The sequence below is a fragment of the Oxyura jamaicensis genome, chromosome 2 (genome assembly GCF_011077185.1).
Source record: "Oxyura jamaicensis isolate SHBP4307 breed ruddy duck chromosome 2, BPBGC_Ojam_1.0, whole genome shotgun sequence".
Taxonomy (NCBI): Eukaryota; Metazoa; Chordata; class Aves; order Anseriformes; family Anatidae; genus Oxyura; species Oxyura jamaicensis.
Genome location: NC_048894.1, coordinates 45371829 through 45394696, shown reverse-complemented (window position 1 = coordinate 45394696; position 22868 = coordinate 45371829). Strand labels below are relative to the sequence as shown.

The following is a 22868-nucleotide window of genomic DNA, read 5'->3' as shown; positions in this document are numbered from 1 at the left end:
TGTATAACTCAATAAAGCTAGTCCTTTGTAGATAAACATCCACCTTTCATCCTTATCTTTTCTTATAAGAAGTGCTTTACGGAGTATAGGAGCTTCAGGCATTTCATGCCAAGATGCAATCCTGTGCAGTATTGCCACCATCACCTCCACATGGATTTGTAAAGGCCAAGATCATATGCCTACAAATAAGACCTGTCATCACTGTCAGATTCTACCAATGTAAGTCTTCACAGAGTGAAATTTTTAGCTTTTTTTGTTTGTTTGTTTGTGGAGAAAAAAATTAGAAACATAACCTTTTTCTTCTGTGGTTTAATTCAAACTCATATTTTTTTGTATTCGGCATTTTTTTAATGAATCCAGTGTATTTGTTATTCTGTTTTCTGTATCCTACCATACCTCAAAAAATGTATTTCAGTGAGAAGAAATAGTATCATTTGGATCAAGTGTTTCTACATTACAGGTATAAATGAAAACGAGTGCTTCGAGTACTTCAGAGTGATCTGGTATCACTCTGAAGTCAAATAGCTATGCTGTGCTGCCCCAGTGTGTGCAACATTCAGGACAGTGCATAAACAAGTTCCAGAATGAAATCAGTTCTGTAAGAGAAGGTTGTTGCTGATGGAGCTGGAAAGTGCTGTATATGCATTTCTGTCGGACGTATGTACCAGGAAACCCTGCTGCAGAGCTGCATAGTCACTACAGTAATTACAGTAGAGGCAGATGTTGGCAGTGCTAGAGGGCAAAGGGAAGAGCTTGATGTCATTACTGTTAGTGTTATTCATGTCAAAGCATCAGTGCTTTAAAAGTCTGTTTTTACAGCAGGAGCAACACTAAGCATTCAATTTATATGAAAACTATAGGCATACCAAAAGTTGCATTGCTTTTCAGTCCACTACAATTACAAATTTATTGTTTCTTTAATGTACTTTATTGCCATGCTACAGGTTGCTTGGAGGTGAGTTATTTTCTAATCACAGTCTGCAGATTCTACTGAGCAAATTGTAAGTGTGGCTAAAAAGTGAAAAAAAAAAAAAAAAACAAAAAAAAAAAAAAAAAAAAACCACCAACCAAAAAAAAAAAAAAAAAGCTCGTGTAACACAACCTTTTACTCCACTGGAAAAATTATACTTTACTTAGAGCAAGACCAAGTGTTTTTACTATAAATGAGATTATGGGCTTACGTTACTAATGTATCACATCCTTATTGTAACTTCATTAATTCTGAAGTTACAAGATCTGAATCTATCCATTACATTTTGTGCAACTTGCATTCAGTGCTATCTGTTAAGAAAAAAGGTGTGTCTTCAATAAAATTACTTCATGACAGCTTCTACTGCAACTAGAACTGCTTCATCTGCTGAAATCCTTTGTAAAAGCTTATGCCTGAGTAGCATAAGCCACAAAAGATGACTCAAGCACTTCACATTTTACTTTGTCTGGATGTGCTTCTTTTTGTAAGAAGCAATTTTGGGAAAAGCATGCTTCATTCTGCTTCTTGTGGAGTGCAACTGACCAACGGTGTGATCTCTCAGAATTGCTTCTTACTACACATGATCAGTCAATGACATATTTCCTCTTGTCAAGGATCTGACTACCTCTAATGAAAGACATACTAAATCTATCTTTAAGTCAGTGCCAGTAGCACTGTGGTCGTGGTAACAGAGTGGTAACAGAGACATCAGGCTGTCACTGAGTATATATTTTCAGGATCCAGGTTCAGTTTTACAGTTTATGCTAAGCTCTGCCCTACCGTGATTCCACTGCTAACCAAAACATCTCAAACTTGTTTCTCAGAGCTGCTATAAAATTTTTGAATACAATACAGACATTTCTTCAAGTTTTTGCACCGAGGATAAGAACTACTAGTTAAATTCTGGAGCCTGTATATCCAAAACATCTGATTTAAGGATAGCCTTTCACTTTTTGACAATTTTTCCCTCAATTGTTGTGTAAGAAAAGATCCTTACCATGTAGGAATCAAATCCATCCTGTGATTGTCATATTTCCTAAAATAGATGAAATGGAAATATTCAGGAAATTTCAGAAATAATCAGGAAATATCAATACTAAAACCTTTTTACAAAGTGGGAAATATTTCTTCAAAAGGTGAACACCCCAGTAGCTGAAGTTACTGCAGGAAAACACGGTGGTTCTTGGAAAGTACTTTATTTCCACAAGTTTTTGCTTTTCTGCTTGATTTTTGCTATTTAAAATCCATACATCTAACAATATCACATTTTAAATGTGTCCATTGCTGTAATATTGAGGGCAGGTCTCTGTAGATCAGAGGTACTTCACCCAAGGTCCCGTGCTTCAAATTGCAACCCACAGACGTGAGTCAAAGTCAGTCCAAAAGCAGCATATCCACACTGGTGTGATGCTATGTGTGAGCTAAGCAGCTCCATCTCAGCTTTTTCTAGGCTTCTGTACCTGAATAGGACTCATCAGCTTGAGCACATGATTGCTCATTGTGTATGTCAGGCTGAGCTTGCTGTTGGCACCTGTCTGTATAGGTGTCTTGATTTTTTGAAAGGCTTCTCCACAGTAATGTAAGTCACAGTATCCTCTGCAGGACTACAGGATAAAAATGTTGGTTCAGAAGATATGATGATTAGCAGTATTTTATACAACGTCAGTGCTTATGAGACTAGTTCATGATACTAGAGAACAATTATAGAAACACATTCCCTACCCCTAGGAGCTTACAATCTAAACAAATAAAACATATTTCACAGAAGAGATTAACATACAAAAAGCTGAATTATCCTTATTAGTATTATTTTTTTTCTTCCAGTGCATGTCCTGATATCTTGAGAACATAGGTGTTTTGAATTGAAGTTGAGCAAGGTTTTGTTTATTTATTTATTTATTTAATTTTGTTTTTGAGTAAAGCAAGCATTAAAATGTTAAAATGATTAACAGAGTGATAGCCAGAGGAATCATTCAAGAAGTGGCGCAAAGAACTAAGATTATAGAAGGGACCTGAATCAAGACAAAGTACAGATGTGTCAAAGAAAAGATGCAGGGCAAAGGGTCATCCATGAATGAGAGCTCAGAAAAATAGGAAAGAAGTATTGTTACAGAAAATATTATTTGTCTCTATGTATTATTGGATCTGTATGCACTGACCAAGACCCTGTTGCATTAAGCTTCTTGATGCCTGGCTATGTGACAGTGCCCCCACTACATTCTACAAATTTCAGTGAGAGCTGTAGCAGTATAACTCCTTTGAGGAACAGGCTGCAGGCTTTTATTAGCTGGAGGCCAGGGTGAAAATGCTGGTATGAATATTTCTCGCACAGTACTTGCAGCTTCTGTTCACTGAAAACATTTTCCTATGTATCATCAAAATAGCCATTTATAGAAGTAAGAAAAATATTGCAGCCTATGATTTTCAGGAAAGGCTCCTTGAGCAGGGTGAGAGAGAAGCAGAGGTCTAAAGGGTAGTAAGCAATAAATAAATTTAAAAAAAGGCAATAGTATCCCTTCACTCGAGTATTTGATATGATAATGTTTAATAGCAGTGTAAAACCTAAAGAAAATCATTGGAATAATTTATTCTTCTTACAAATGTAAATGCTTAATAACAACATATTTCTACAGTGTTTCTCACTGTAGATATTTAGTCTTTTAGGAGCTAGGCCACAGATACCTCAGCTCTTCAAGTTTTTTGAACATGCTTTGGAGATTAATTCGGCCAGACTAAACTGATGGATACAAACCAGAGCAACTTAAGAGTTGTCTGATGTCTAGCTGCTCTCTCTCCTATTTCTTCGCCTCTCCTTTAAATGTCTTGGTAATTGTTTCTGCGCCTGCAGCGTCCATAATGATAAAGGAGGTAGAGCAGTATAAGGTCAAAAATGAACAACAAGCCAACAGCAACATCAAATCCGATAAAAATATCTGTAAAGGAAAAAAATAAAGGACAAGAGTATTAAAGAAAGACATATATTTATGTCATCTTAGATACAAAGATACCAGTCTAATGACAAATAGGTACAATGGAAATATCTTCATAGCTGAATTTTGTTTGTATTTCTGTCAAGATCTCGTGGACTGCATTTACTGACATACGCAGTGTGGGTATGAAAATATACACTTAAATCCTGAAAACATGTAGATAGTTTCCTGTACACGATCAAATCTTACTGCTAGGTTTTCAAGGGGCAAGTGTGACATTGAATGTGTAGTTAATGCAAACAGGAGTTTCATCAGGGATCGGCAAAACACTGAGTATATGCAGGAAGGGGGAAATACCAGGACTAATGGAAAGCAGCAAGTGTTGCCTTGACCCTCACTTCCCTCTTGGAAATAATATCCAGGAAGGAAGAGAGTAATTTGGCAAAGGTTGTCAGCTGTCAGTAGTTCAAGGCAAACAGCTGCTGTAGCTGCATGGATCCGCTGCACTGTACACGTATAGTGGAAGCTGAGGTATCATCAATACATGGTGCGTGTGCCAGAAATTCAGATGCTTCAATCTTACTGTGCATGTGCAAGCCATTTATGCTTTGTATCTGCAGAAAGTCTTGTGCATCTAATATAAACAGGACTCCTTGCATAGCACCTACACCTGCATTTCTGTCATTTTCAACAACATGAACTCTAGTTTTGGTCATGTCCTTACATAGCTCCTTATGTGAGTATGCTAATAATAGCACTAACTTCACACTGGTAGGCAAATCTATCCTTCACATTCTTAGAGAAATTTAATTTATATCTGCTTTCTTTGTCTATATTAAAGTTGGTCCATACTAGTTATAAGGAGATGAACATATTTTGTGAAAGGTTCAAAGTTTGGAGCCCTTGATATATCTTATATAGAAAATACAGTGCTGTTACGCTACCTTTTGTTTTGTCTTTCTTCCCGCATTCTTTTGACCAGCTTTCCGTAATTACAGGAGAAACTAATTCAGTGAACTTCTCAAGTGGGCAAGAAGAGGTGCATCCTGGCAGAGTGAGCAGGTAAGGGTCCTTTGAAGAGTCATTCCGATAATGCATTTCAATGCTATACTGCCTGATTAACGACATTGAAAAGATTTTATTTTTAAAAGTTCTTAAATAAAAGTTTCTTAGGGAGAGACAGATGTTGCAAATAGGCCCTAATCTAGAACTTGTTCTTCAAATGGAAGTTTTGTAAAAGATATTTAAAAGACAGTTTGCAAAAGCCAGTTACTACACAGATCACCAGTTAGGTCAAAAGGTCCTTTAGAAGAGCCTTCTGGCTCTTCCAAACCACCTGGTTTACCTTGGGATTTATGAGATGTCTTGGAAAAGCTTGCTATCATTTGAAGAAACAGGTAAGTTTGTTTTACCACTTACTTCCAACTGATAAAACTGTTTTCCTCTTCTTCCTGTTTCTCAAAGCACACGGCTACATGCATATCCAGCAAATGTAATTTTTCTTGTTTTTAATATAACATTGTGCCTGTGGACTACTCAATGAAATATCACTTTAAAACAAATTAGTATCTTTTCACGGTATCTGAGAGAAAAATAATTTAGGGGGAAGAGGGAACCAAATTCCAAACACTCCTTGTTCTTACATAGATGAGAAGATACTTGCCCACTGCTTTCTTGGTAGAGTTCAAAAAACTGACAAGCAGCATATGGTGGCAGTTTTCCATTGAAAATATTGAGAGCGATCTGGAGGGCCCCAATTGTGGTGTCATGCTATTGGGGGAAAAAAAAAATCCATCTTTGAAATTCAGTGAAGTGTAAACTACCAGAATCATGAGAAGAGAGAAACGAATAGAGAGGGAGAAGAAATCCAGGTAAAATAAAACCTGTTTAAGAATAAGACCTTATTCAGTATATTCACCATCAGGCAAAATGTTAACAGAGTACTACAGACATCGGGGGCATTTTCAAAAAGTTACTTCAGTATGTGTCTTACATCTTTCGGCAATATTTCAGAGACGAAATACTGGAGGAAAACAAAATCTGATCCGAGAAATCTATTTTTTTCAGTGCATCGCCTCTCAACCCTCCTTCCTTCAGGAATGCTTTTTGGTTACAAGTTCAGATTAAGACTGTACAAGGTAGTGCATCTCATCACATTTCAAGTAAAGATACAAGTCCTTTTTAAGATATTACACCAAATAGTTGCATACAAAGACTGTTCTCTTCACCCCTACGTATGCTCCAGAACTTTTTAAGATGTGGTTTCTTACATTTTTACTTACACAGTTTGGCTTCTATTTTTGACAGAATCTGTTATCCTCCAACCACCCACCTGCATCTCTTCCTCTTCCCATTATGCCTTCTTTTACAAAGAAATCCAGGAGGAGGTGTTGAATCAAATGAAATCCAAACAACTTGATATCTAAACTTTGTAGGTATCTCTGTATATATGTTTGCTAAGCTTGTTTATACTATAGTCTAACATCTGCATTTTAATTATTATTCAGGATCGGTTTCAAAAATACTGAGTATACATGGTCCCACAATATTAAAACAGTAATGAAAATTCTGTATGCACTTCTTGTTCTTCCTTCTCAAAAAGAATATACTAGAGCTAGAAAATACACAGAAAATGCAGCAGTAAAAACTTAGGATATAGAGCAGATTCTGTATGAGAAAAGATTAAATAGATTAGGACTCTGTCTCAGAAAAGGAAAGGTAGAAGAGATGAGACAGAAAAAAAGTAAATTCATGAGGGAACCAAGGACGGCCATTCCCTGTTTCTCACAATAGAGGTGCTAGGAGGGAGATAAACCCCTAAGTTTAAAAACCCTTAAGTTTAAAAATAAATAAATAAAAGAAAATAATGATTTTTTTCTTCCTTTTAATTTTAGAAGTCATTGCCACAGGATGTTGCTGAGGCCAAAGTACAACTGTATTTAAAAAGTGAGTAGATAAATTGTCAGAAGAAGGTCTGTCAAGAGCTATTAAAAAAAAAATAAATCTGTGACAGATTCTGTCACAGGAAGTCCATAAACCACAGTTTGCTGGGAGGTTGTATCACAAGAAGAATCACCCCATGCTGGCATTATTCTCATGCTCTTCCCTGCCGCTGCCTGAGACAGGGTTGCAAATAAGCTAAGTGGATCTTGGTCTGAATGAAATGACCCTCTTCAACCTATAAAATAATATATATATATATATATATATATTTTTTTTTTTTTAAGAAAAAGAATACTCATCTGTACTGTCCCTTTCATGTGTATATGTTTGGAGACACAGCTGGGGTTCTGCTATATGTCAGTTTCTCTGGGTTAGAAGCACTTAAAGCAAGATGCAACTTACAGAATCTGCATCAATAAGTTGCAGAAAAAAAAAAAAAAGAAAGAAAAAGAAGATAAAATACATAGATGTATTTACTAAATACAGTTTGACTGAAACTGAGGTGTGAATCATGGTCCTGATGTATTCTGGTACTGACCTGTGTGCAGCTTATTAGTAGAACTGAACTATATATTATTTTCTCATTTAACTTACATGGAGACTGATTATTCTCATTCAGAGACTTTTACTAGTGAAATCATAGCAATATTTATAAAAGGTGAAGATACTTACAGCAGAGTAGACCTCCATTTTTCTTTCTCTTGAAGAATTGGCAGCTTGTTTAAAACTATTTAGAATAATATTCACAAGGACACCTTAAAAAAAAAAGATGGGGAAAAGGAAGAGGAAAATACCGATACCACATTTGCATAAAAACAAACAAAAAAAGATTTTGAGTGTCAAACAGAACACATCTACTCAGGCCTCAAACTTTTTTTTTTTTTCTTTCAGCTTTCCTCAAGAACATAACTAGAGAGAATAAATTACAAAGGGGAAATATATTATTCATTATCCAGGTCAACTGAAATGATGGGCTTTACAGAAATCAGTTAGAACTATGAGAATTATGCCTTATGACACTTCCAGTTTTGTTATGCTGAGACGTCTTTTTTTTAAGTGTTGCAATAATGACAGTTGTGCTAGCCTCTTCCTTTCTAGATGCTGAAGAAATATTTTAACAGTCCAGCCAGTCACATAGTATCGGTTCTTGTTTTTTCCAAAGCTCTTTTGTACTTCTGGTCCAAACCAGAGATACTCCAAAGCCAGTGGAACTAAGGTAGCAGAAATTCCTTGCAGCACAATTTGTATCATCCTAGAGGAAAAAGGCGTACTAGTATTCCTACTAACACTAAAAAAGTTCTGACCTGGTGTTATGGCCAGCTACCAGCTAGCGGGCTTTAGTGCAGGTCTCAGCCTGCAATTATTATATGGCTTGACGCAGTGATGTTTATGCTCAGATGATGAGGCTGCTATTAATTCTTTACCTAGGTTTAGACTGCAGGGTAGGCGCATTGCAAAGCCTTGCACCAGACAGTCCAGACTGTGGACATTCAAGATCACTTGTCTGAGTTTCCCATTCATGGACACCGGGGGATCATATGCTGAATCTTGTGCTAGTCTTGTCCTAGTGCATAGCCAGAATGTGCACAGCCTGTGCACCCCAATTTTGGAGCTAATCAGCAGTCCCAGTTCTTGCAATATAGACATAACTTGAATTTCTCATCTTCCATTGTGATCAGACTGTGTTGGAGCAGCTTTACATCAGGCTCTCAGACAGCTATCACTGTGTTGCCAAGGTTTTTGCACAACATATAACCAGTACATTGAAGGGGAAAAAAATCAAGAAACAACAACAATAAATATTGGAGAAATTAAATTAATATCAGACAAGTGAAGATTATACTCATGAGGCCTCAATTTTTTCCTTAGATTTCTTTACCAAAATCTTAATCTCTTAAAATGTATAGGATAATTAACTAAAGACATTCATTTTTATACTTTCTTTCAGTACCCAATCCATACAAATCTCAGTATTCAGCACATATTATCATGCTTAATATGGCATCTAATATCTATAGTTACAAATCAAGATGCTGATAAATAATTTCGCATGAGCAAAAGTGATAGGATGTTGTATGTTATTGTAAGCATTGTCTCCTCCTTTCTGAGAGCTAAGCATTTTTGATTTACCTCCTTGTAGTCGTGACTTCTCTTCTGTTTTATAAACCCCAAATAGTGATAATAATGACAACTCTGCCAGTTTTTCCATCTTGTCCACTACATCTTTGGTGGCCCATACAGGGAGAGAGTAATTGTGAATACCCTAGTGATAAAGGAAAACAAAATGATGTTGTTTTTTTCTTCTGTACCCATCTTTCTATTGTCCAACTTCACAGTACTATATATGGACTATGTGTGGCTGTCCTGCATTTCTTTGTTCATTTGTGGCTTCAGCATGCCTTGAAATACCCTCTGCAGGAATGGGGATCAACAGAAAGAGTTGAATCATCTGTGTAGAGGCAATCTCTTGTAGAGATTGTACAAGAATATATTGTACAATATATTCTTGCTATAATGGTACTTTCTGGGGGGGTTGCTAGTGTGAAAGACACATCCTTTATCTGTCTTCTACTAGTTGGTCTTCAGGGTACCATCTAGCTCGTAATTGTCCCACCTTTTCTATGATGTTGTCCAGATGCCAGTTCCATCACTGGTCATTTACAGACAAGTGTCACTCTCCCATCACATAAGAATGACTGTGTCTTACAGTGCCTAGGTACCTCTAAATGGAGGGTATTTTCAACAACCTTCACGTACTGCTGATATTGACTGGGACCAGATGAAATCATCCCATGCTTGGGGAGTCTGACTTCATTCACTCTGAGCTATCATCACCTCCTAATTTTCTAACTTGCAGATCATAATCTTACCTCTCGTTTTCAACATGTAAGTATTTTGATGTTTACCTTTTGATAGATTAAACCAAATAACTTCATTTTTTTTCTTTTTTCTGCTAAAAATTCATAAATACAACCCAGCCAGCATGCTCAAATAATTCTGTGACAACATATTGGAAAGGAAAAGGAGGGAACAAAGGGAGTAGATTTTGGTACCAGTGCCTCAGGGTAAAATATCAAATGAAAACATTAGTTTTCCAATCTGTAAACCATGTTTTTGGGGTATCTTTTACCATTGCACTAAAGTAGGATTCAGATTCAGTGATAAAAATAATAAGCAAATTCAAGAGAGAAGGCAGCTCATTCCTATGAAACCACATTGGCATTGTTTAATTAAAACATATCTTGGAGTTATTTTCTTTCCCAACCCCTACTGCATTGTTATTACCTCACAGTATAATGTATCGTATGTGTTCCAGAGCTGGAAATTGTCAAGTATTTTAAGATGATTTAGTTCAAGCCCTGTGTTAACTGCCATTGTTTGTAAAAAATCCTGGGGGAAAAAGAAAAAAAAAAGTGAAGAATACAGCACAGATACTCAGTACATACAGAACGTATATACATACAGATTCACTAGCATCCAACCTGGCAACACACTAGTATTTAATTTTATGTAGGTGAAACTATTATAAGGGAAGATTTTGATTGCAGTTTTCATTTTGTAAACATTTTTAGCTGCTGATTTTTATTTCTGACACTGCTTCTTGCTCAGCCCTGCTATAGGTAAGTCTGGTGCTCTCACTGCTGCCACCTTCTCTCCCTCTTCCAACTGCTCTGTCACCTCAAAACCTCAGAAGTAAGGAAAAAGAAGGCACTAATGGCAAAGGAATATGAGACTATAGGTGTGGTAAAAATAGAAAGTGTATATATATATATATTTTTTAAAAAAAGCAGAGGCAAACACTCAGGATAAGGCAAAAAGAAACTGAAGAGGAAACAAGGTTTTCCTTCTCTTATTTAAAGGAGGCCAATTGTCTAAGTAATAGTTTCACAGCAGTTCCCATAAGGATTCTTTCTATGTACTACCACAGAAGAGTAAAGGGATTGGATAATATCCCTTATTCCTGCATTACCTGTTTCATGCTGGCAGCTGAAAGAGAGGACTTCTATGAAGCTGTAATACACCTCTCTGGCAGGTGACTGAATCTGACCAAAGTAATTGAGCTAGCAGAAAGTTAGAAGCCAAGGAAGAAAAAAAAATAAATGTTGGGTTTAGCCCAACAAGCATGGTAAACCTGAGGTGACTCTGAGAGAGTGTCAGGGTATTAGAAACACAAGACCCCTGCTTTATTAGTTCAGTAGTGCTATTAGAAAGTGTACTGCACACATATGAGAGCAGCAATAACCACTATGCAGAGCAACTACTGTCCACATGGTTGCTTGAGGCAGGTATGCCATCCATGTACCTACAGTCTGCAGTAGCACTGGGTTGCGAAATTTTGGATCACTGAATGAATATTTGTGTCAGAACCAAAACAGAAGTATATCTTATGATGGACCCAAAATGCATGTCTGAGAGAAATTTACACAAATCGAAGTGTTGCCTGGTTAAGCTTTTTTACTTCTCCGTTATCATAGAATAGTTTGGGTTGGAAGGAACCTCAAAGATCACCTCGTTCCAATACCCCTACCACTAGGTCAGATTACTCAAAGCCCCATCCAACCTGTCCTTGAACACCTCCAGGATGGGGCATCCACAGTTTCCCTGGGCAACCTGCTCTAGTGCCTCACCATTCTTAGAGTAAATAATTTCTTCCCAATATCTAATCTAAACCTACCCTCTTTTATTTTAAAGCCATTAGCCCTTGTCCTATCACTACACCCCCGACAATGGGTCCTTCCCCACCTTTCCTGCAGGTCCCCTTTAGGTACTGGAAGACCCCTATAAGCTCTCCCCAGAGCCTTCCCATTTCCAGGCTGAACAACCCCAACTCTCTCATCCTGTCTTCATAAGAGCATCTGTTGCAGTGTCAACTTCAGAAAATCACAGCAGCAAGACCTAAACCTTCCTAAGTTTCAGGAGATTTATCAGATTTTTAGAATTGATTTTGTGCTGCCCTGCTTAACTGGAAATTGCTGCATCCATGAATTTCTTCTCCCCTTGGATCACTGAACTTTAATTATATGCAGCTCTAAATAGTCTTAAAAATGAATGTTAAATTCATATTTTAAAATACAAATTAGTATAAACAAATAAGCAAACATGAGAAATGCATAAATGTATCAAACATACTTTTAAATGTTATTGGCCTAAATTTCTAATTTTAAGAGAACCCTCAGGACTTTTTAGTCATTTTAGCAAAAAGTAACAACACAATTCCATCTTTATTTTAAATAAAGATTGACAAAGATAAAGAAAGATAGATAAATATTTTTTAAATAAAGATAGATAAAGATTTAAATAAAGATATATTTAAATAAAGATGGAAAACATTAATCTTTATTTTGCCTTACCATGTATGGTTGTATTCTACTTTGAAATTCACTAGATGTTTGGGTTTCATTCTGAAGTTCATCAAAACGGGGACAATCACTCAGAGGAAAATGCAGCCTCTGAAACAGAAGTAAAACTTAAAATAGTTGTAGAACTAATGAACACACCTCTAATTTCTCTGTTTCTGAGATTGCTGATGTAATATTTGTGAGATGAATGGTTATTGACCCCGCTGCAGCTACTCCATAACAGTTCATTTTGATACCTTGATCATGAATTCATGAATAGAGGAAATGGACTGTAGTAGCTTGACTTTTCAGTGGCTACCTGTGGCTGTGATAGCTTGATTTCCATCAGTCTAACTGATTTTGAGAAGAATGCATGTCTGTCAGGGGTTTGCTTTGGAAAACTGGTCAGGGTCCATGATCAGGAATTTTAAAAAGATACCATTTACCTCTTTTAATTTGTGAATCTCACTACCTGTAGCTTGACTGTATCTACTACTGGAATCTGAATTGCTTCTCAGTCTGCACGTCTTGCTCTCAGCTCTTTGGAGAAGTAGTGCATTATGATAAGCATTTTAAGTACCACTTAATGGACACAGCTTGAAATGTGAATGACAAATTGTGCCCCTGAAATATCCAAAAATATGAGCCTAATAGCTCTGCTCTTGTTTAGAGGCATTGTTTCATATTTAATAATTTCGAATGTATGCATTATGAGGTCACCTGATAGTACGCATTTGATCTGAACTGTGTGTAAATACACATGCATCCATTAAACTCTGTGTGTTGGCAAATATATGTTTTATGCCAGTTGCAGAAGGACAGATGGTAGCTAAGCCAGATGATACCTAATAAAGTCTGCCAATAAAAAGTTATGATGAGCAAAGTAAGCTTGTGCTGGTTCAGCACTTTATGCCACATCCCTAGAGCATTTTTAACCCAGCAGTAATATTATCCTATAACCATACAAACTTTGTAATAGAACAGACTTAATGTACAGTAGATAAATTCTCTCTCAGTAGAGGCTCCTAGGAAAACTCCATGCTGTTAAAGTGGAATATCTGTGGCTTATGTAGGACTTAAAGTGCAAGAAGTTCTACTCTGTCTTGGGATGAACATTAGCATGCAGCATTTAGAGTACATCTCTTTTCTCTTTGATTAATCAACATGAGGCTTGCAGCAGCCACCAACTGACAGTAGCACACTTTCACTTGGACAGATTTCCAAGGGTATATTGTCTCTGTAACAGAAGCACACTGCAGGTTGAAGTCTCAAAGCTGCAATATGAAGCTTGGGAATGTTTAATTACACAATAACAAATGTCTCCCTGGCTGTGTCTTAATTACCCCCCTCTAGGTCTTATTAATTAAGCCACTCCCTTTGGCTTCATTAAGCAGTGCTCAGTACTGTTGCCTGTCAGGTCTTGATAGATCTCAGTGGCTGAAAAATAAACTCTGATTAGTTGCTTTTTTTATTATTATTATTTTAGTTTTAATTTTTTTTTACAGGATTGTATTTGGCCTCAGTTTCCCACTTTGTGTTGCTTAGGGCTTGAAAACACCTGGCTTAACAAGGCAACAATGTTTTTTTTTTTTTTTTTTTTTTTTTTTTCCAGGTGGTCTGCATATTTAACATGATTTTTCAATTACTGCAGAGGAGTGTTTCATCACCCAAAGTGAAACATCAATACCCAGTCCCAAAGCAGCTGAAGAAGTGATAGGGTACTATACATTTCTACAGATGAGTTTGTAGTCTACAAACAGCTCATGGCACTTCACTGTGATGCCCCTAATAACTTTGAGACGTAATTTGGCCAAAGCTCTGACCATTCTGATGCTTTTAACATCCTAGGGCATAGGAACTTCCCCTAATATTCCATCTTTAAATAATAGTGACAACATTTTCTTTTGTTTAGGGGCAGAAGCAAGTTTCAAGCTGAATTATGTTGTGCCTAATCAAGTTTGTGGGAACCCCTTCTCCTTGTACCTGTTTTCAAGCATAGCTTTAAAATGGAGAAATGCCACTGGACAGGTAAGTGTGGCCATCCCTAATGAAAGAGTCCCTCTTCTGATGTTGGTGACTGGACAGGCAGATATTTAATAGGTCTTTTGTGTACATTTCCTTTAAGTCAACTTCTATCCTCAAAGGCAGAACAAAATTAACTTTTCTGGTGTTACATTCAATAACTTTTTGGTCCTTACTTAACATTTTTCCTTACACAGTCCTTGTCATAGGAGCCAGTGACATTAAAATCTAAATCTGAGTCAGCCAGGAAGAGATGCATACAGCAAATCTTCTACAAGACCTATCATTCAGGTAGGACTGCTCTTATGAACCGTAAGGCACATGCTAGTTTCATTAAGTGTTTGTATAGCACTGAGTATAAAAGGGCCCTTGTCTGTAATTAGAGTGCCTCAGTGTTACCAGAACAGGAAAGTAATAATTGAGAGGTCATTACAGTGGCTGATGTAAATCCCATTCCTTAAATAAGCAAAGAGACAACATGCTAAGGAGGGGAAGGTCTGTCTAGCTGATTGGTGCTCAGAAGAACACTTGTTCTCTGCTGTTTTAGGGCAACTTCCTTGCAATACCGTCCAAAAGCGTCTTTTCAAGTAGTAGTTGTAGAGCTGTACCTTGAAGAAACTAGTAGTGTGGTTGACAAAACAGGTATTCTGAAACTATAGAACAAGGATTTTCATGCAGCTATTACAGCTGACCTGTGACATGCTTGTCAGCCAGTAGATGCTTTCCCTTAGATTGAGCTCAAAGGGAATAGAATATTTTATTTATTTATTTTCTCTTCTGGGGAAAGCCAAGACATTATAGGAAGTATTCAGATGGTACTCACCCTGTCTGTTGCTTTTGGCACAATATGAACAGGAATAGGTTGCCAGAGAAGCTCAGGGTTCCAAATTTGGCTGCTAGTTGGTGGAAAGAGGCCAGATAGGTATGACTGGGCACTCATAATGGTGCGATCATAATCTGTACTTTGGATATAAAACTGAAGATAGAATGGCAAAAAGTTATCAAACAAAACAACAACAAAGAAACTTTGCTCAACTCATCAATCCTGGCTTCCTGTTTTCAGTTGTGTGTTTTTGCATAGAATCAAAACAGTGAAGCTATTAGTTAGAACTCTATAGGGCTCTACTTCATTTGTATAAATAAAATTGCTGAAGCATCTTTCAGTTTGGGATCTAACCTTCCAACTGAGCTAGAAAGTATTAGAAAACATGATTTTAAAGATGGAAGCCTTCCATCTTCTGAGTGTCAGAGATACATTGATATGACCCACCTGCTATAACTCAGGGATAAAGGCACTTATAACCATAGTGGGTAACAAAGTCTTTCTTGGAAGCTATGGTCTTTTATGCCTTCCCATCATTGCATCCCCCCATGTATTGACCAAAATAGTAGTGGTATCTTCCCCACAATAGATCTGTGCCATATGACAAGCACATCCAAACAAGTGTGAGACTTCTCATTCACAGGATGAAGTATGTGAACATGGCCCATCACATTCCCCATGCATTCATCTTTAAACAAGGTAGAAAAATATTGGGTCGCTATGGATAAATACCCAATTCATTCGATGGTGTGGAGCTGTTCAGACCCAGAAAACTGAGCTGTGGAAGAATCAGAATGAATGTAGGAACTGGAAGTTAGAGATTTGAGTCTATGTTTTTACCTTGACATAAAAGACTGACTTCCAAAAATGTTCTGCTACCTTAATTTTTGTATTAATAAAAGGAATATGATGATGGATGTGCTTTTATCTATCACAAGTCCATACTTCTGCTTTGCCGGAGAACTGTCCTCCAGATAGTTCTGCTATATACCTCTTTCCGGTTGTATGTGCTGTTCAGAAAGTTGGAATATCTCTTCCTCACGTACTGTCCAAGTTCATACAGCTGCTGCATTCCAGTCTATGAGGCAAGTGTACAGATGGCTATTAGATTAATGTCATTGGAGAATGTCAAATAAGTTTATTTTCCATTTCCTTTTTTGTATTAAGCATTTTTTTTTTACAAAATTATTAACCACATTTATAGCATACTGTATATGTTGTAGATGACCAATAATTTTTAACAGAAATAATCATTTATATCCATGAAAAGATGATACATTCTGAAATTCTAAGACTTCAACATCTGCTACAGGAGAAGCAATGCACCTGGTTCTATGTTAAATACTGTTTCCACAGTGCTGTAGCTCTGTAGATGCTGCTGGAGTTATTCATGAGCAACACTGTGAAGAGTATGTCAGTTGGTGACAGCTGAAAAAAGGAGTATTAATAACCTAGTATTCATCACTGTCATTGCTGTGCTAATTTATCAACCTGATAAATTATAGAAATAATTACAAAATAAATGATAAATTTGTGGCTTACATTCCATGTGTTTAAGATTTCTTTCCCCATCTTTGTTTTGGTACACCTGCAGTTGTCTTAGACTGCACACTGTCTTTATCATTCATTTCCAAGACTGTGAGCAGAACTCTGTAACTTTTAGCTGTCAGAGAAGTACATTCTTACTACTGTTGCTAAGAAGATAATAAAATAGAAAAAAGCTCTAAAAAAATCTTTACGAAAGCAGCAACTTTTTCTTTTCTTCTTATAAGTTACTTACAGGGAGATAGTAACCTGTTGTATGAATGCCTGAAGTTTACAGATCTTTAAAGCCTTACTTCAAATAATAAATGCTGAATTGTCTCCAATTCATGTTTCTGCATCATAATGACATATTGTTACGGTATGCATTGGCCTCTCTTTGCTCCAGAATTTCATGTGCCAGATACAGTTAAAAAGCTAAGGCTTGATCTTAATGTTGAAATGCAAGAAGTAGGTTCTGTGTATCTGGGCCTTACTAGAAAACACATTTCCTGAGAACCAACTTTATCCTGCAAGACTTCCCTTTTTTATTAATTGTTTACTGGGGGGGGGTCATCCTTTCCGTGAAATATGAAATCGATATGAAATATGGATTCATGACTTGACCTGGGAAGGTGTTATTCATATATCTTATCACAGATCCCAGTGCTTAATGGTCATTAGACTTCAGCAATTTTAGAGTAAGGATAATCTTTAAATTTGCCATTTGTTTGAAGGCAGGCACGCTGTCAGGAAGTTATTGTTTGTAAGAAGATAGTTATATAGCTATGATGAACAAGACCTCAGTGTACAGCAGTTGGATGAGTATTGTTGCAAAAATATTTATGAATTACAGGGTATTGCTAATAGCCACTGTCAGTACTTGGAATTTGCTGATGTCTGCAGGGCACAAATCAAAATCTGCCCATTTCCTATTTTTGTAGCATATGTAAGTGCTACTGAGAGAGTTAACATACCTTGGTAAGTTGTCCAAAACCTTGGGGCCATTCACTTTCTTTGTGTAGATCAGTTGGAAAGTTTACAATTGGCGTTCTGTCGCCATGTCGGAAAACCTAGTAAAATTCCCATTAAGAAAAAAAAACAAACACACACAAATTGATTACTGCTAGCATTCCCTTCTTTCCCATCTAGAACACAAGCATAAAATTTCAGCTCCAGTGTCATTTTTCAAATAGAAATATTGGACAGTCTGCAGAAACCTAGTCAAGTAGGATTAGAGTACATTCTTTACACTCAAGAATAGGTATCAGTGATTTAGTGGGCATGAGTCTGATTATTCTTTCACCTAGAACATAAAATTAAGCAGCCAGAATGTCAGTGCTCACGTTACATCCATAGCTTGGCAACCAGACAAGAAATCTGACTGAATATTGGATACTCAGCAGCACCTTTGAATATTAAACCAGTTACAGATGTGTTTATATGAAGGTTTAATTACTTTGGCATACATACTTGAAATTTTTGGCAACTGCTTTTTTCATAGCAGTATCTTTAAAAGTAATTCCTTGTATTTTGTCTCATCTTTGAGTTCACACTCATGCCATGACATAAAGAAGAAAAAGTATATATAATCACACCATTATCTTAATATTTATTAATAATTTTACTTATATTTATGAAAATATTTAAGAAAATTTATAGGATTTTTTTTCTATTAACTTTAGCAACAGCAAAGAGTTTGGCTGCTTTGCTATCCTGGACACTCGAGCACAGTGAATATTAGCGTGGTGTTTACAGTCATATGCTTTGTACATCAGAAACCTTAAATTAACCCTTTTGTGTTTGTAATCCAGCATGCTAAGAAAGTACCAACCCTAGGTTAAGTAGTTCTGAAAATATCTGAATTACCCTCCCTAAATATGTCATGTATAGCCAAGTTCAGGTTCTTGTTAAATTATCCAGCTTCACAGAAAATCACTTTTACAAGTGATTGACAGTCACTCAAACTGACATGATTAAATGATTATTTTGGTAATATGTAATAACAGGTCAAAACCTGGCCAAGAGGTAAGCCTTTTTTATTAGTGAAAAATGTGTCCAATTTCAAATGCTAATTTACATTGCTTTATACTTAATATTCAACTTAACGTGTTGTTATGTATGTCACTGTCACAACAGTCAACTCCTAAAAACTTTCAGTGCACCAGAACAGAGTAGCTTTTTACTTGAGTAGAGGCGAGAGGACAAAGAAATAAAGATCCAAAGGTATATGGATATATGTAAGGAGATCTAAAGAATCTAAAGATTTCTCTTTTTAACTGTTAGAAATTGAAACAGTAGGATCGTTCTCTTCTAAAAAATAGCACAGATTATTTAAGCTGACATGAAAGAGAAAAAAGTCCAGTTCCTTCTTTGTATTTATGCATCTGTGTTGTACAGTGAAAAATAAATATGATATTAACATGAAGTTGAATGTAACAAGCAAGAAACAAAAACTACTAAGAACAAAACCCTAAGCCCTGTTTTTAACATCTAAGCTTCTCAGACAGCTGGCTTCTGTTTATGCTCAAACTTTCTCCTTGCCTTCTGCTTCTGAAAATGACCTTGCTTCAGTTGCAATTGAAAATTAAATAATAGCCTCATGAACTACCACTCAATCTGAAAGTCTAACTCAGTTGTAGTCAGCTACATCATCTACATTTCAGGAGACTTTCTTTTCATTTTATTTATTCTTTTGTCTGAACTTCAAGAAGAACTTGTGTGTTTGAAAGATTTTCTTTTTCATTGGACTAACAACCTGATGCTGTTAGGGAAAGAAAATGTTTCCCTACTAAGCTTGCCTTGGTCATCAAGATAGATTTCTCAATAATCATCATGAAATAATTGATCCTTCAAGTTCCTTTGAAAATCGTTGTGTACTGCAACATTTATTACTCCTGGTTTACAGATTACCTTCCTGGCCTGTTGGAAGACATGCAACACAGAAGGATGAGGGAAAAGAGGGAGGCATCATAAAATCAGAAAAGATAATGGAAAGGTAAGGAGGACATACATAAAAAGGACAAAGCACACCTGCTGGATGTATTCACTTCAGTTTCTTTATATGAAGTGCTTCACCTCAGTCTGTTCACAAAGGTAATAGATGGATAGTTACTAAATACCCTCTCCTTTAACTCTAGTACAGCTTGAACCAGGTTTGGTGTCTGAGTTCTCCCGTTCTTTCCTTACAACAGTGTGTGGCTGAGCATTTCAGATCAAAATGGCCACGTGACTGAGAGTTTGGCCAGCGTTTGCTTCCATTGTTATCAGGTGAAAAATCATACTGGAGAAAAACTAGGGTTGGGGAGAGGGTAAGCTGAGAATATGTCATGTATAGTATACAAAACATCTTTATTCAGAAATACCACAAATTACAGTGAATTATGTTCCTCTAAGTAATAGTGGGCCTCATAGAGACATTTTTATTGATAGACTCAACTTCAAACAAAAAGATTTCTTGTTTTGAAGCTAGCAGTAGGAATAGAAAAACAATTGATCATGGAATTAGTCACGCTGCCAGTTCAGAGAAACCATAGATGCAGAAATACTGAGCTTGTTTAGTCAAGGTTTCAAACGGCTTGAGTTGATTAGACAAGTATCTAACAAGCTCAGTCAGCACTTCCTATCTTTACAAGAAGAAACACATGATGAAATGATTGTACTTCAGAAAACCACACCTCTTTGTGTATATGACAGGTGAAATGAGTGCCTGTGTGGAGGCAGAAGTTACAAGTCAGAACTTCTTTATAGAGATGCGATAAATAAGTATTTCATTTCTACTTGGGTATCTGATGGTCCTAGAGATATATATATATATTTTCTTCTGTTATGTCTAATTCAAAATCAGTGCACAAGAATTATGCTGAAGATTAGTGTCTACATGTGAGATGGAAAGCTAAAATGGCATTTTGACAAATTGGCTGGTATTACAGCTTTTCAGTCAAAAGACTCATGGCCAAAAATTAAAACACACAAAATCAGTGCAAAGATGGAAGTCATGAGGAGAGAGCAAGGCACCTTTCCATGGCACAGCACAAATCTGGAAGTGAGCAAAAGGGAACATTTGTCTGGTTTCCCTCCCCCATGGGTATATTTTATCTTGTGCAGTTCTGCTAAGAAAGTTTTTTAAAAAAGTCATTGTGACGCATTTTCACAACGCAAAAATACTTTTGGGTGACAACATAGCAACTCAGAGAGAATGGAAAATGACCACTGAATTATCTCAGAAAGACATCTTTTAGACTTGCATTGACTGTAGCCTGACTGTCATTTTATTCCATTGTATTAGTGATATGTTTTGGGGCCAATTCTTGTCATACTAGCTTCAGTTTCTGCTAGCTATTCTGTTCCCATGTAAATCCAATGAGTGAGTTCAGAAGAAAAAATTCAATTGAACACACAGAATCCATGCCTTGAGGAAGGAGATATATATTGATAATAAGACTAAATTTATAGTAACTTTTAGGCAGTCCATCTAAGAAAAAGGATCAGGGATAAAGGGAACACAGTTCAGATGAAATTTACACATTATTTTAGCTTTAATTGTGGTAAGTTACTTTATAAGTGGATATAATGTTATCTTTTTTCTTTTTTTCTCTCTTCTTGGTGGTTGGGGAAGGTGGCTGCATAGGTGTGATAAGGAAGATGATTTATGATAGCAAGGCTCTTATATCCAAATGGTGAGCATTTCCTGTGACTTTTTTTTTTTTTTCAGGACCATTGTTTGTTAGAAGACAGTAACAGCTGCAAGTAACAGCTTGTTTTCTTCAGCAAGTTAAATCTCTAAAGCCTTCTAGCTGCCTGATTTCACCCCTGTGTCTAGTTGTCCCTCTTAAATTGAAATATTTGAGGATAATGCTGTACGCAGAACGTTACTGGAATGAGGGTTGAGTCCCTGCCTTGTGCGCTGTCTGATACAGCAGTAAGGCTCAAAAACAATGGGAACTGGTTTTTCCTGTGCACTCTGGCCTTTCTCCAAGTGACACATCTACATAATCCAGCCAATAAACAACTAACTATTAAGTACTTTATCAAAATCTAGATCATATGTTTTCGACACACTACTTCTGTCTGTTATGTGCGCGCTCTCAAATACAGGAAGGTGGAAGAATGCCTTTAAAGTAAAATTCCTGTTTATAAATGTCAGTTGCAATCCTCACAACTTTGTGTTGAAAATACAACTCTAGACTATTCTTTATCAGTACACCTCTCAGTAAAAAATAAATAAATTCGGATGAAAGGGCTGTGATGCAACCTTCACCATCCAAAATACTTGATTGAATTCATCGCTCATTTTCCTCAGCTACTGAGGAAACTGATGCTGTACTATCTAGTTGCTTTAAAACAATTAAAACACAAATAAATAATACAGTCCATTTTCAAAATACCTGAAGTTAATGCAACTTACATCTCAAATTTCTACACAAAATGCCCTTTTCTGTTTCTTAATATACTACTGTGCCCATTCAGTTCTTCTGAAGTGGAAAATACTTCTCTTTTTATGGTATCTTCTATTTTGGAATCTCAAAGCACCTTATAACATAAGCTTCCAAGCCCTAAGAAGGTAGACCAGAATCGCCAGTTCCAACTAGGCAAGAGCGTCAGCTAAATCAAGCAAAGACAGGTGGACTAGACCTCAGATCTCTGAAATCCTGTGTGCTATGCATCTACCGCAAAGCCAAGTGGCTCAGTTACCCTGAAAACAAACAAACAAACCAACCACCACCACCACCAACAAAAACCTCGTGGTTAGGAGATGAAAATTCTTATAATTAGAGGCATTTTATCTCAAGTTTTTAAACTCTGTAAGCCAAAGGGCTGTAGTGTTTCTAAGTCAAAAGCACTCAAAGCAACTGCACACCTTCTTTGATTCGACGGCCAGATCAAATTCCCCATATTCCCCACTACTGAACAGAAAACAAATCTACTTACTACAGCCACAAACTTCAGTTCTCTTTCTGCGGTAGCCTGCTGAAGTAGGGTGAAGATAATATAGAAAGCAAAACACAGAATCCTAGATGGGTTGGGAAGCTGTATCACTCTCATCCTGGCAGCAGATGAAAAAAGCCTTTGTAGCTCCAGCAGCTGTTCAGGCTGAACAGCCCAGACTTGAGGCTGTACTTCAAAAGGGGTGGAACTGCTGCTGGTGAATTTCAAATCCAGAAGGAATGTTGTGTGACTATGCAACAAATCCCAACGCCCTTTGTTTTCAAATTACTGTTTACATTCCATTTAATCAAATCATAATTCATTTCCTTTTTCTCTCTGAGATTTTTCTCCTTTGGAGTTGAAGGATGAGGTTGAAATACGAAGGAGTTGTT

The 22868-nt window shown here is 36.7% G+C and overlaps 1 protein-coding gene across 4 annotated transcripts; it reads right to left on the bottom strand.

Annotated features, from left to right (window-relative positions):
* Positions 1–2149: 2149 nt before the first annotated feature.
* On the bottom strand, positions 2150–22635 carry LOC118161568 (prostatic acid phosphatase-like). Of its 4 annotated transcripts, none has more exons than XM_035317062.1 (12): positions 22480–22635; positions 17526–17621; positions 16019–16105; positions 15028–15180; positions 12195–12293; positions 10129–10233; positions 8974–9106; positions 7516–7598; positions 5560–5670; positions 4845–5010; positions 3592–3903; positions 2150–3532 (listed from the first exon to the last, which is right to left on the bottom strand). In XM_035317062.1, exons 1-11 carry the CDS (start codon positions 22591–22593, stop codon positions 3785–3787), a joined length of 1266 nt encoding a protein of 421 aa, XP_035172953.1. In that variant the 5' UTR covers positions 22594–22635; the 3' UTR covers positions 2150–3532; positions 3592–3784. The 4 variants fall into 4 exon arrangements, with proteins under 4 accessions (XP_035172953.1, XP_035172954.1, XP_035172955.1 ...); XM_035317063.1 differs by having other exon boundaries at positions 2150–2574; positions 3723–3903; XM_035317064.1 differs by lacking the exons at positions 2150–3532; positions 3592–3903 and adding an exon at positions 4016–4519 and having other exon boundaries at positions 4780–5010.
* Positions 22636–22868: the final 233 nt, after the last annotated feature.

Bases quoted from the DNA above. Each gene is read 5' to 3' on its own strand.
- LOC118161568 (XM_035317062.1), bottom strand. From the start codon at position 22,593: ATGAGAGTGATACAGCTTCCCAACCCATCTAGGATTCTGTGTTTTGCT. The intron at 15,181-16,018 runs GTATATAGCAGA...TTCTATCTTCAG, and splicing joins GCACATACAACCGGAAAGAG to TTTTATATCCAAAGTACAGA. The intron at 12,294-15,027 runs GTGAGTACCATC...CTTCTGTTTCAG, and splicing joins TGCCAAAAGCAACAGACAGG to AGGCTGCATTTTCCTCTGAG.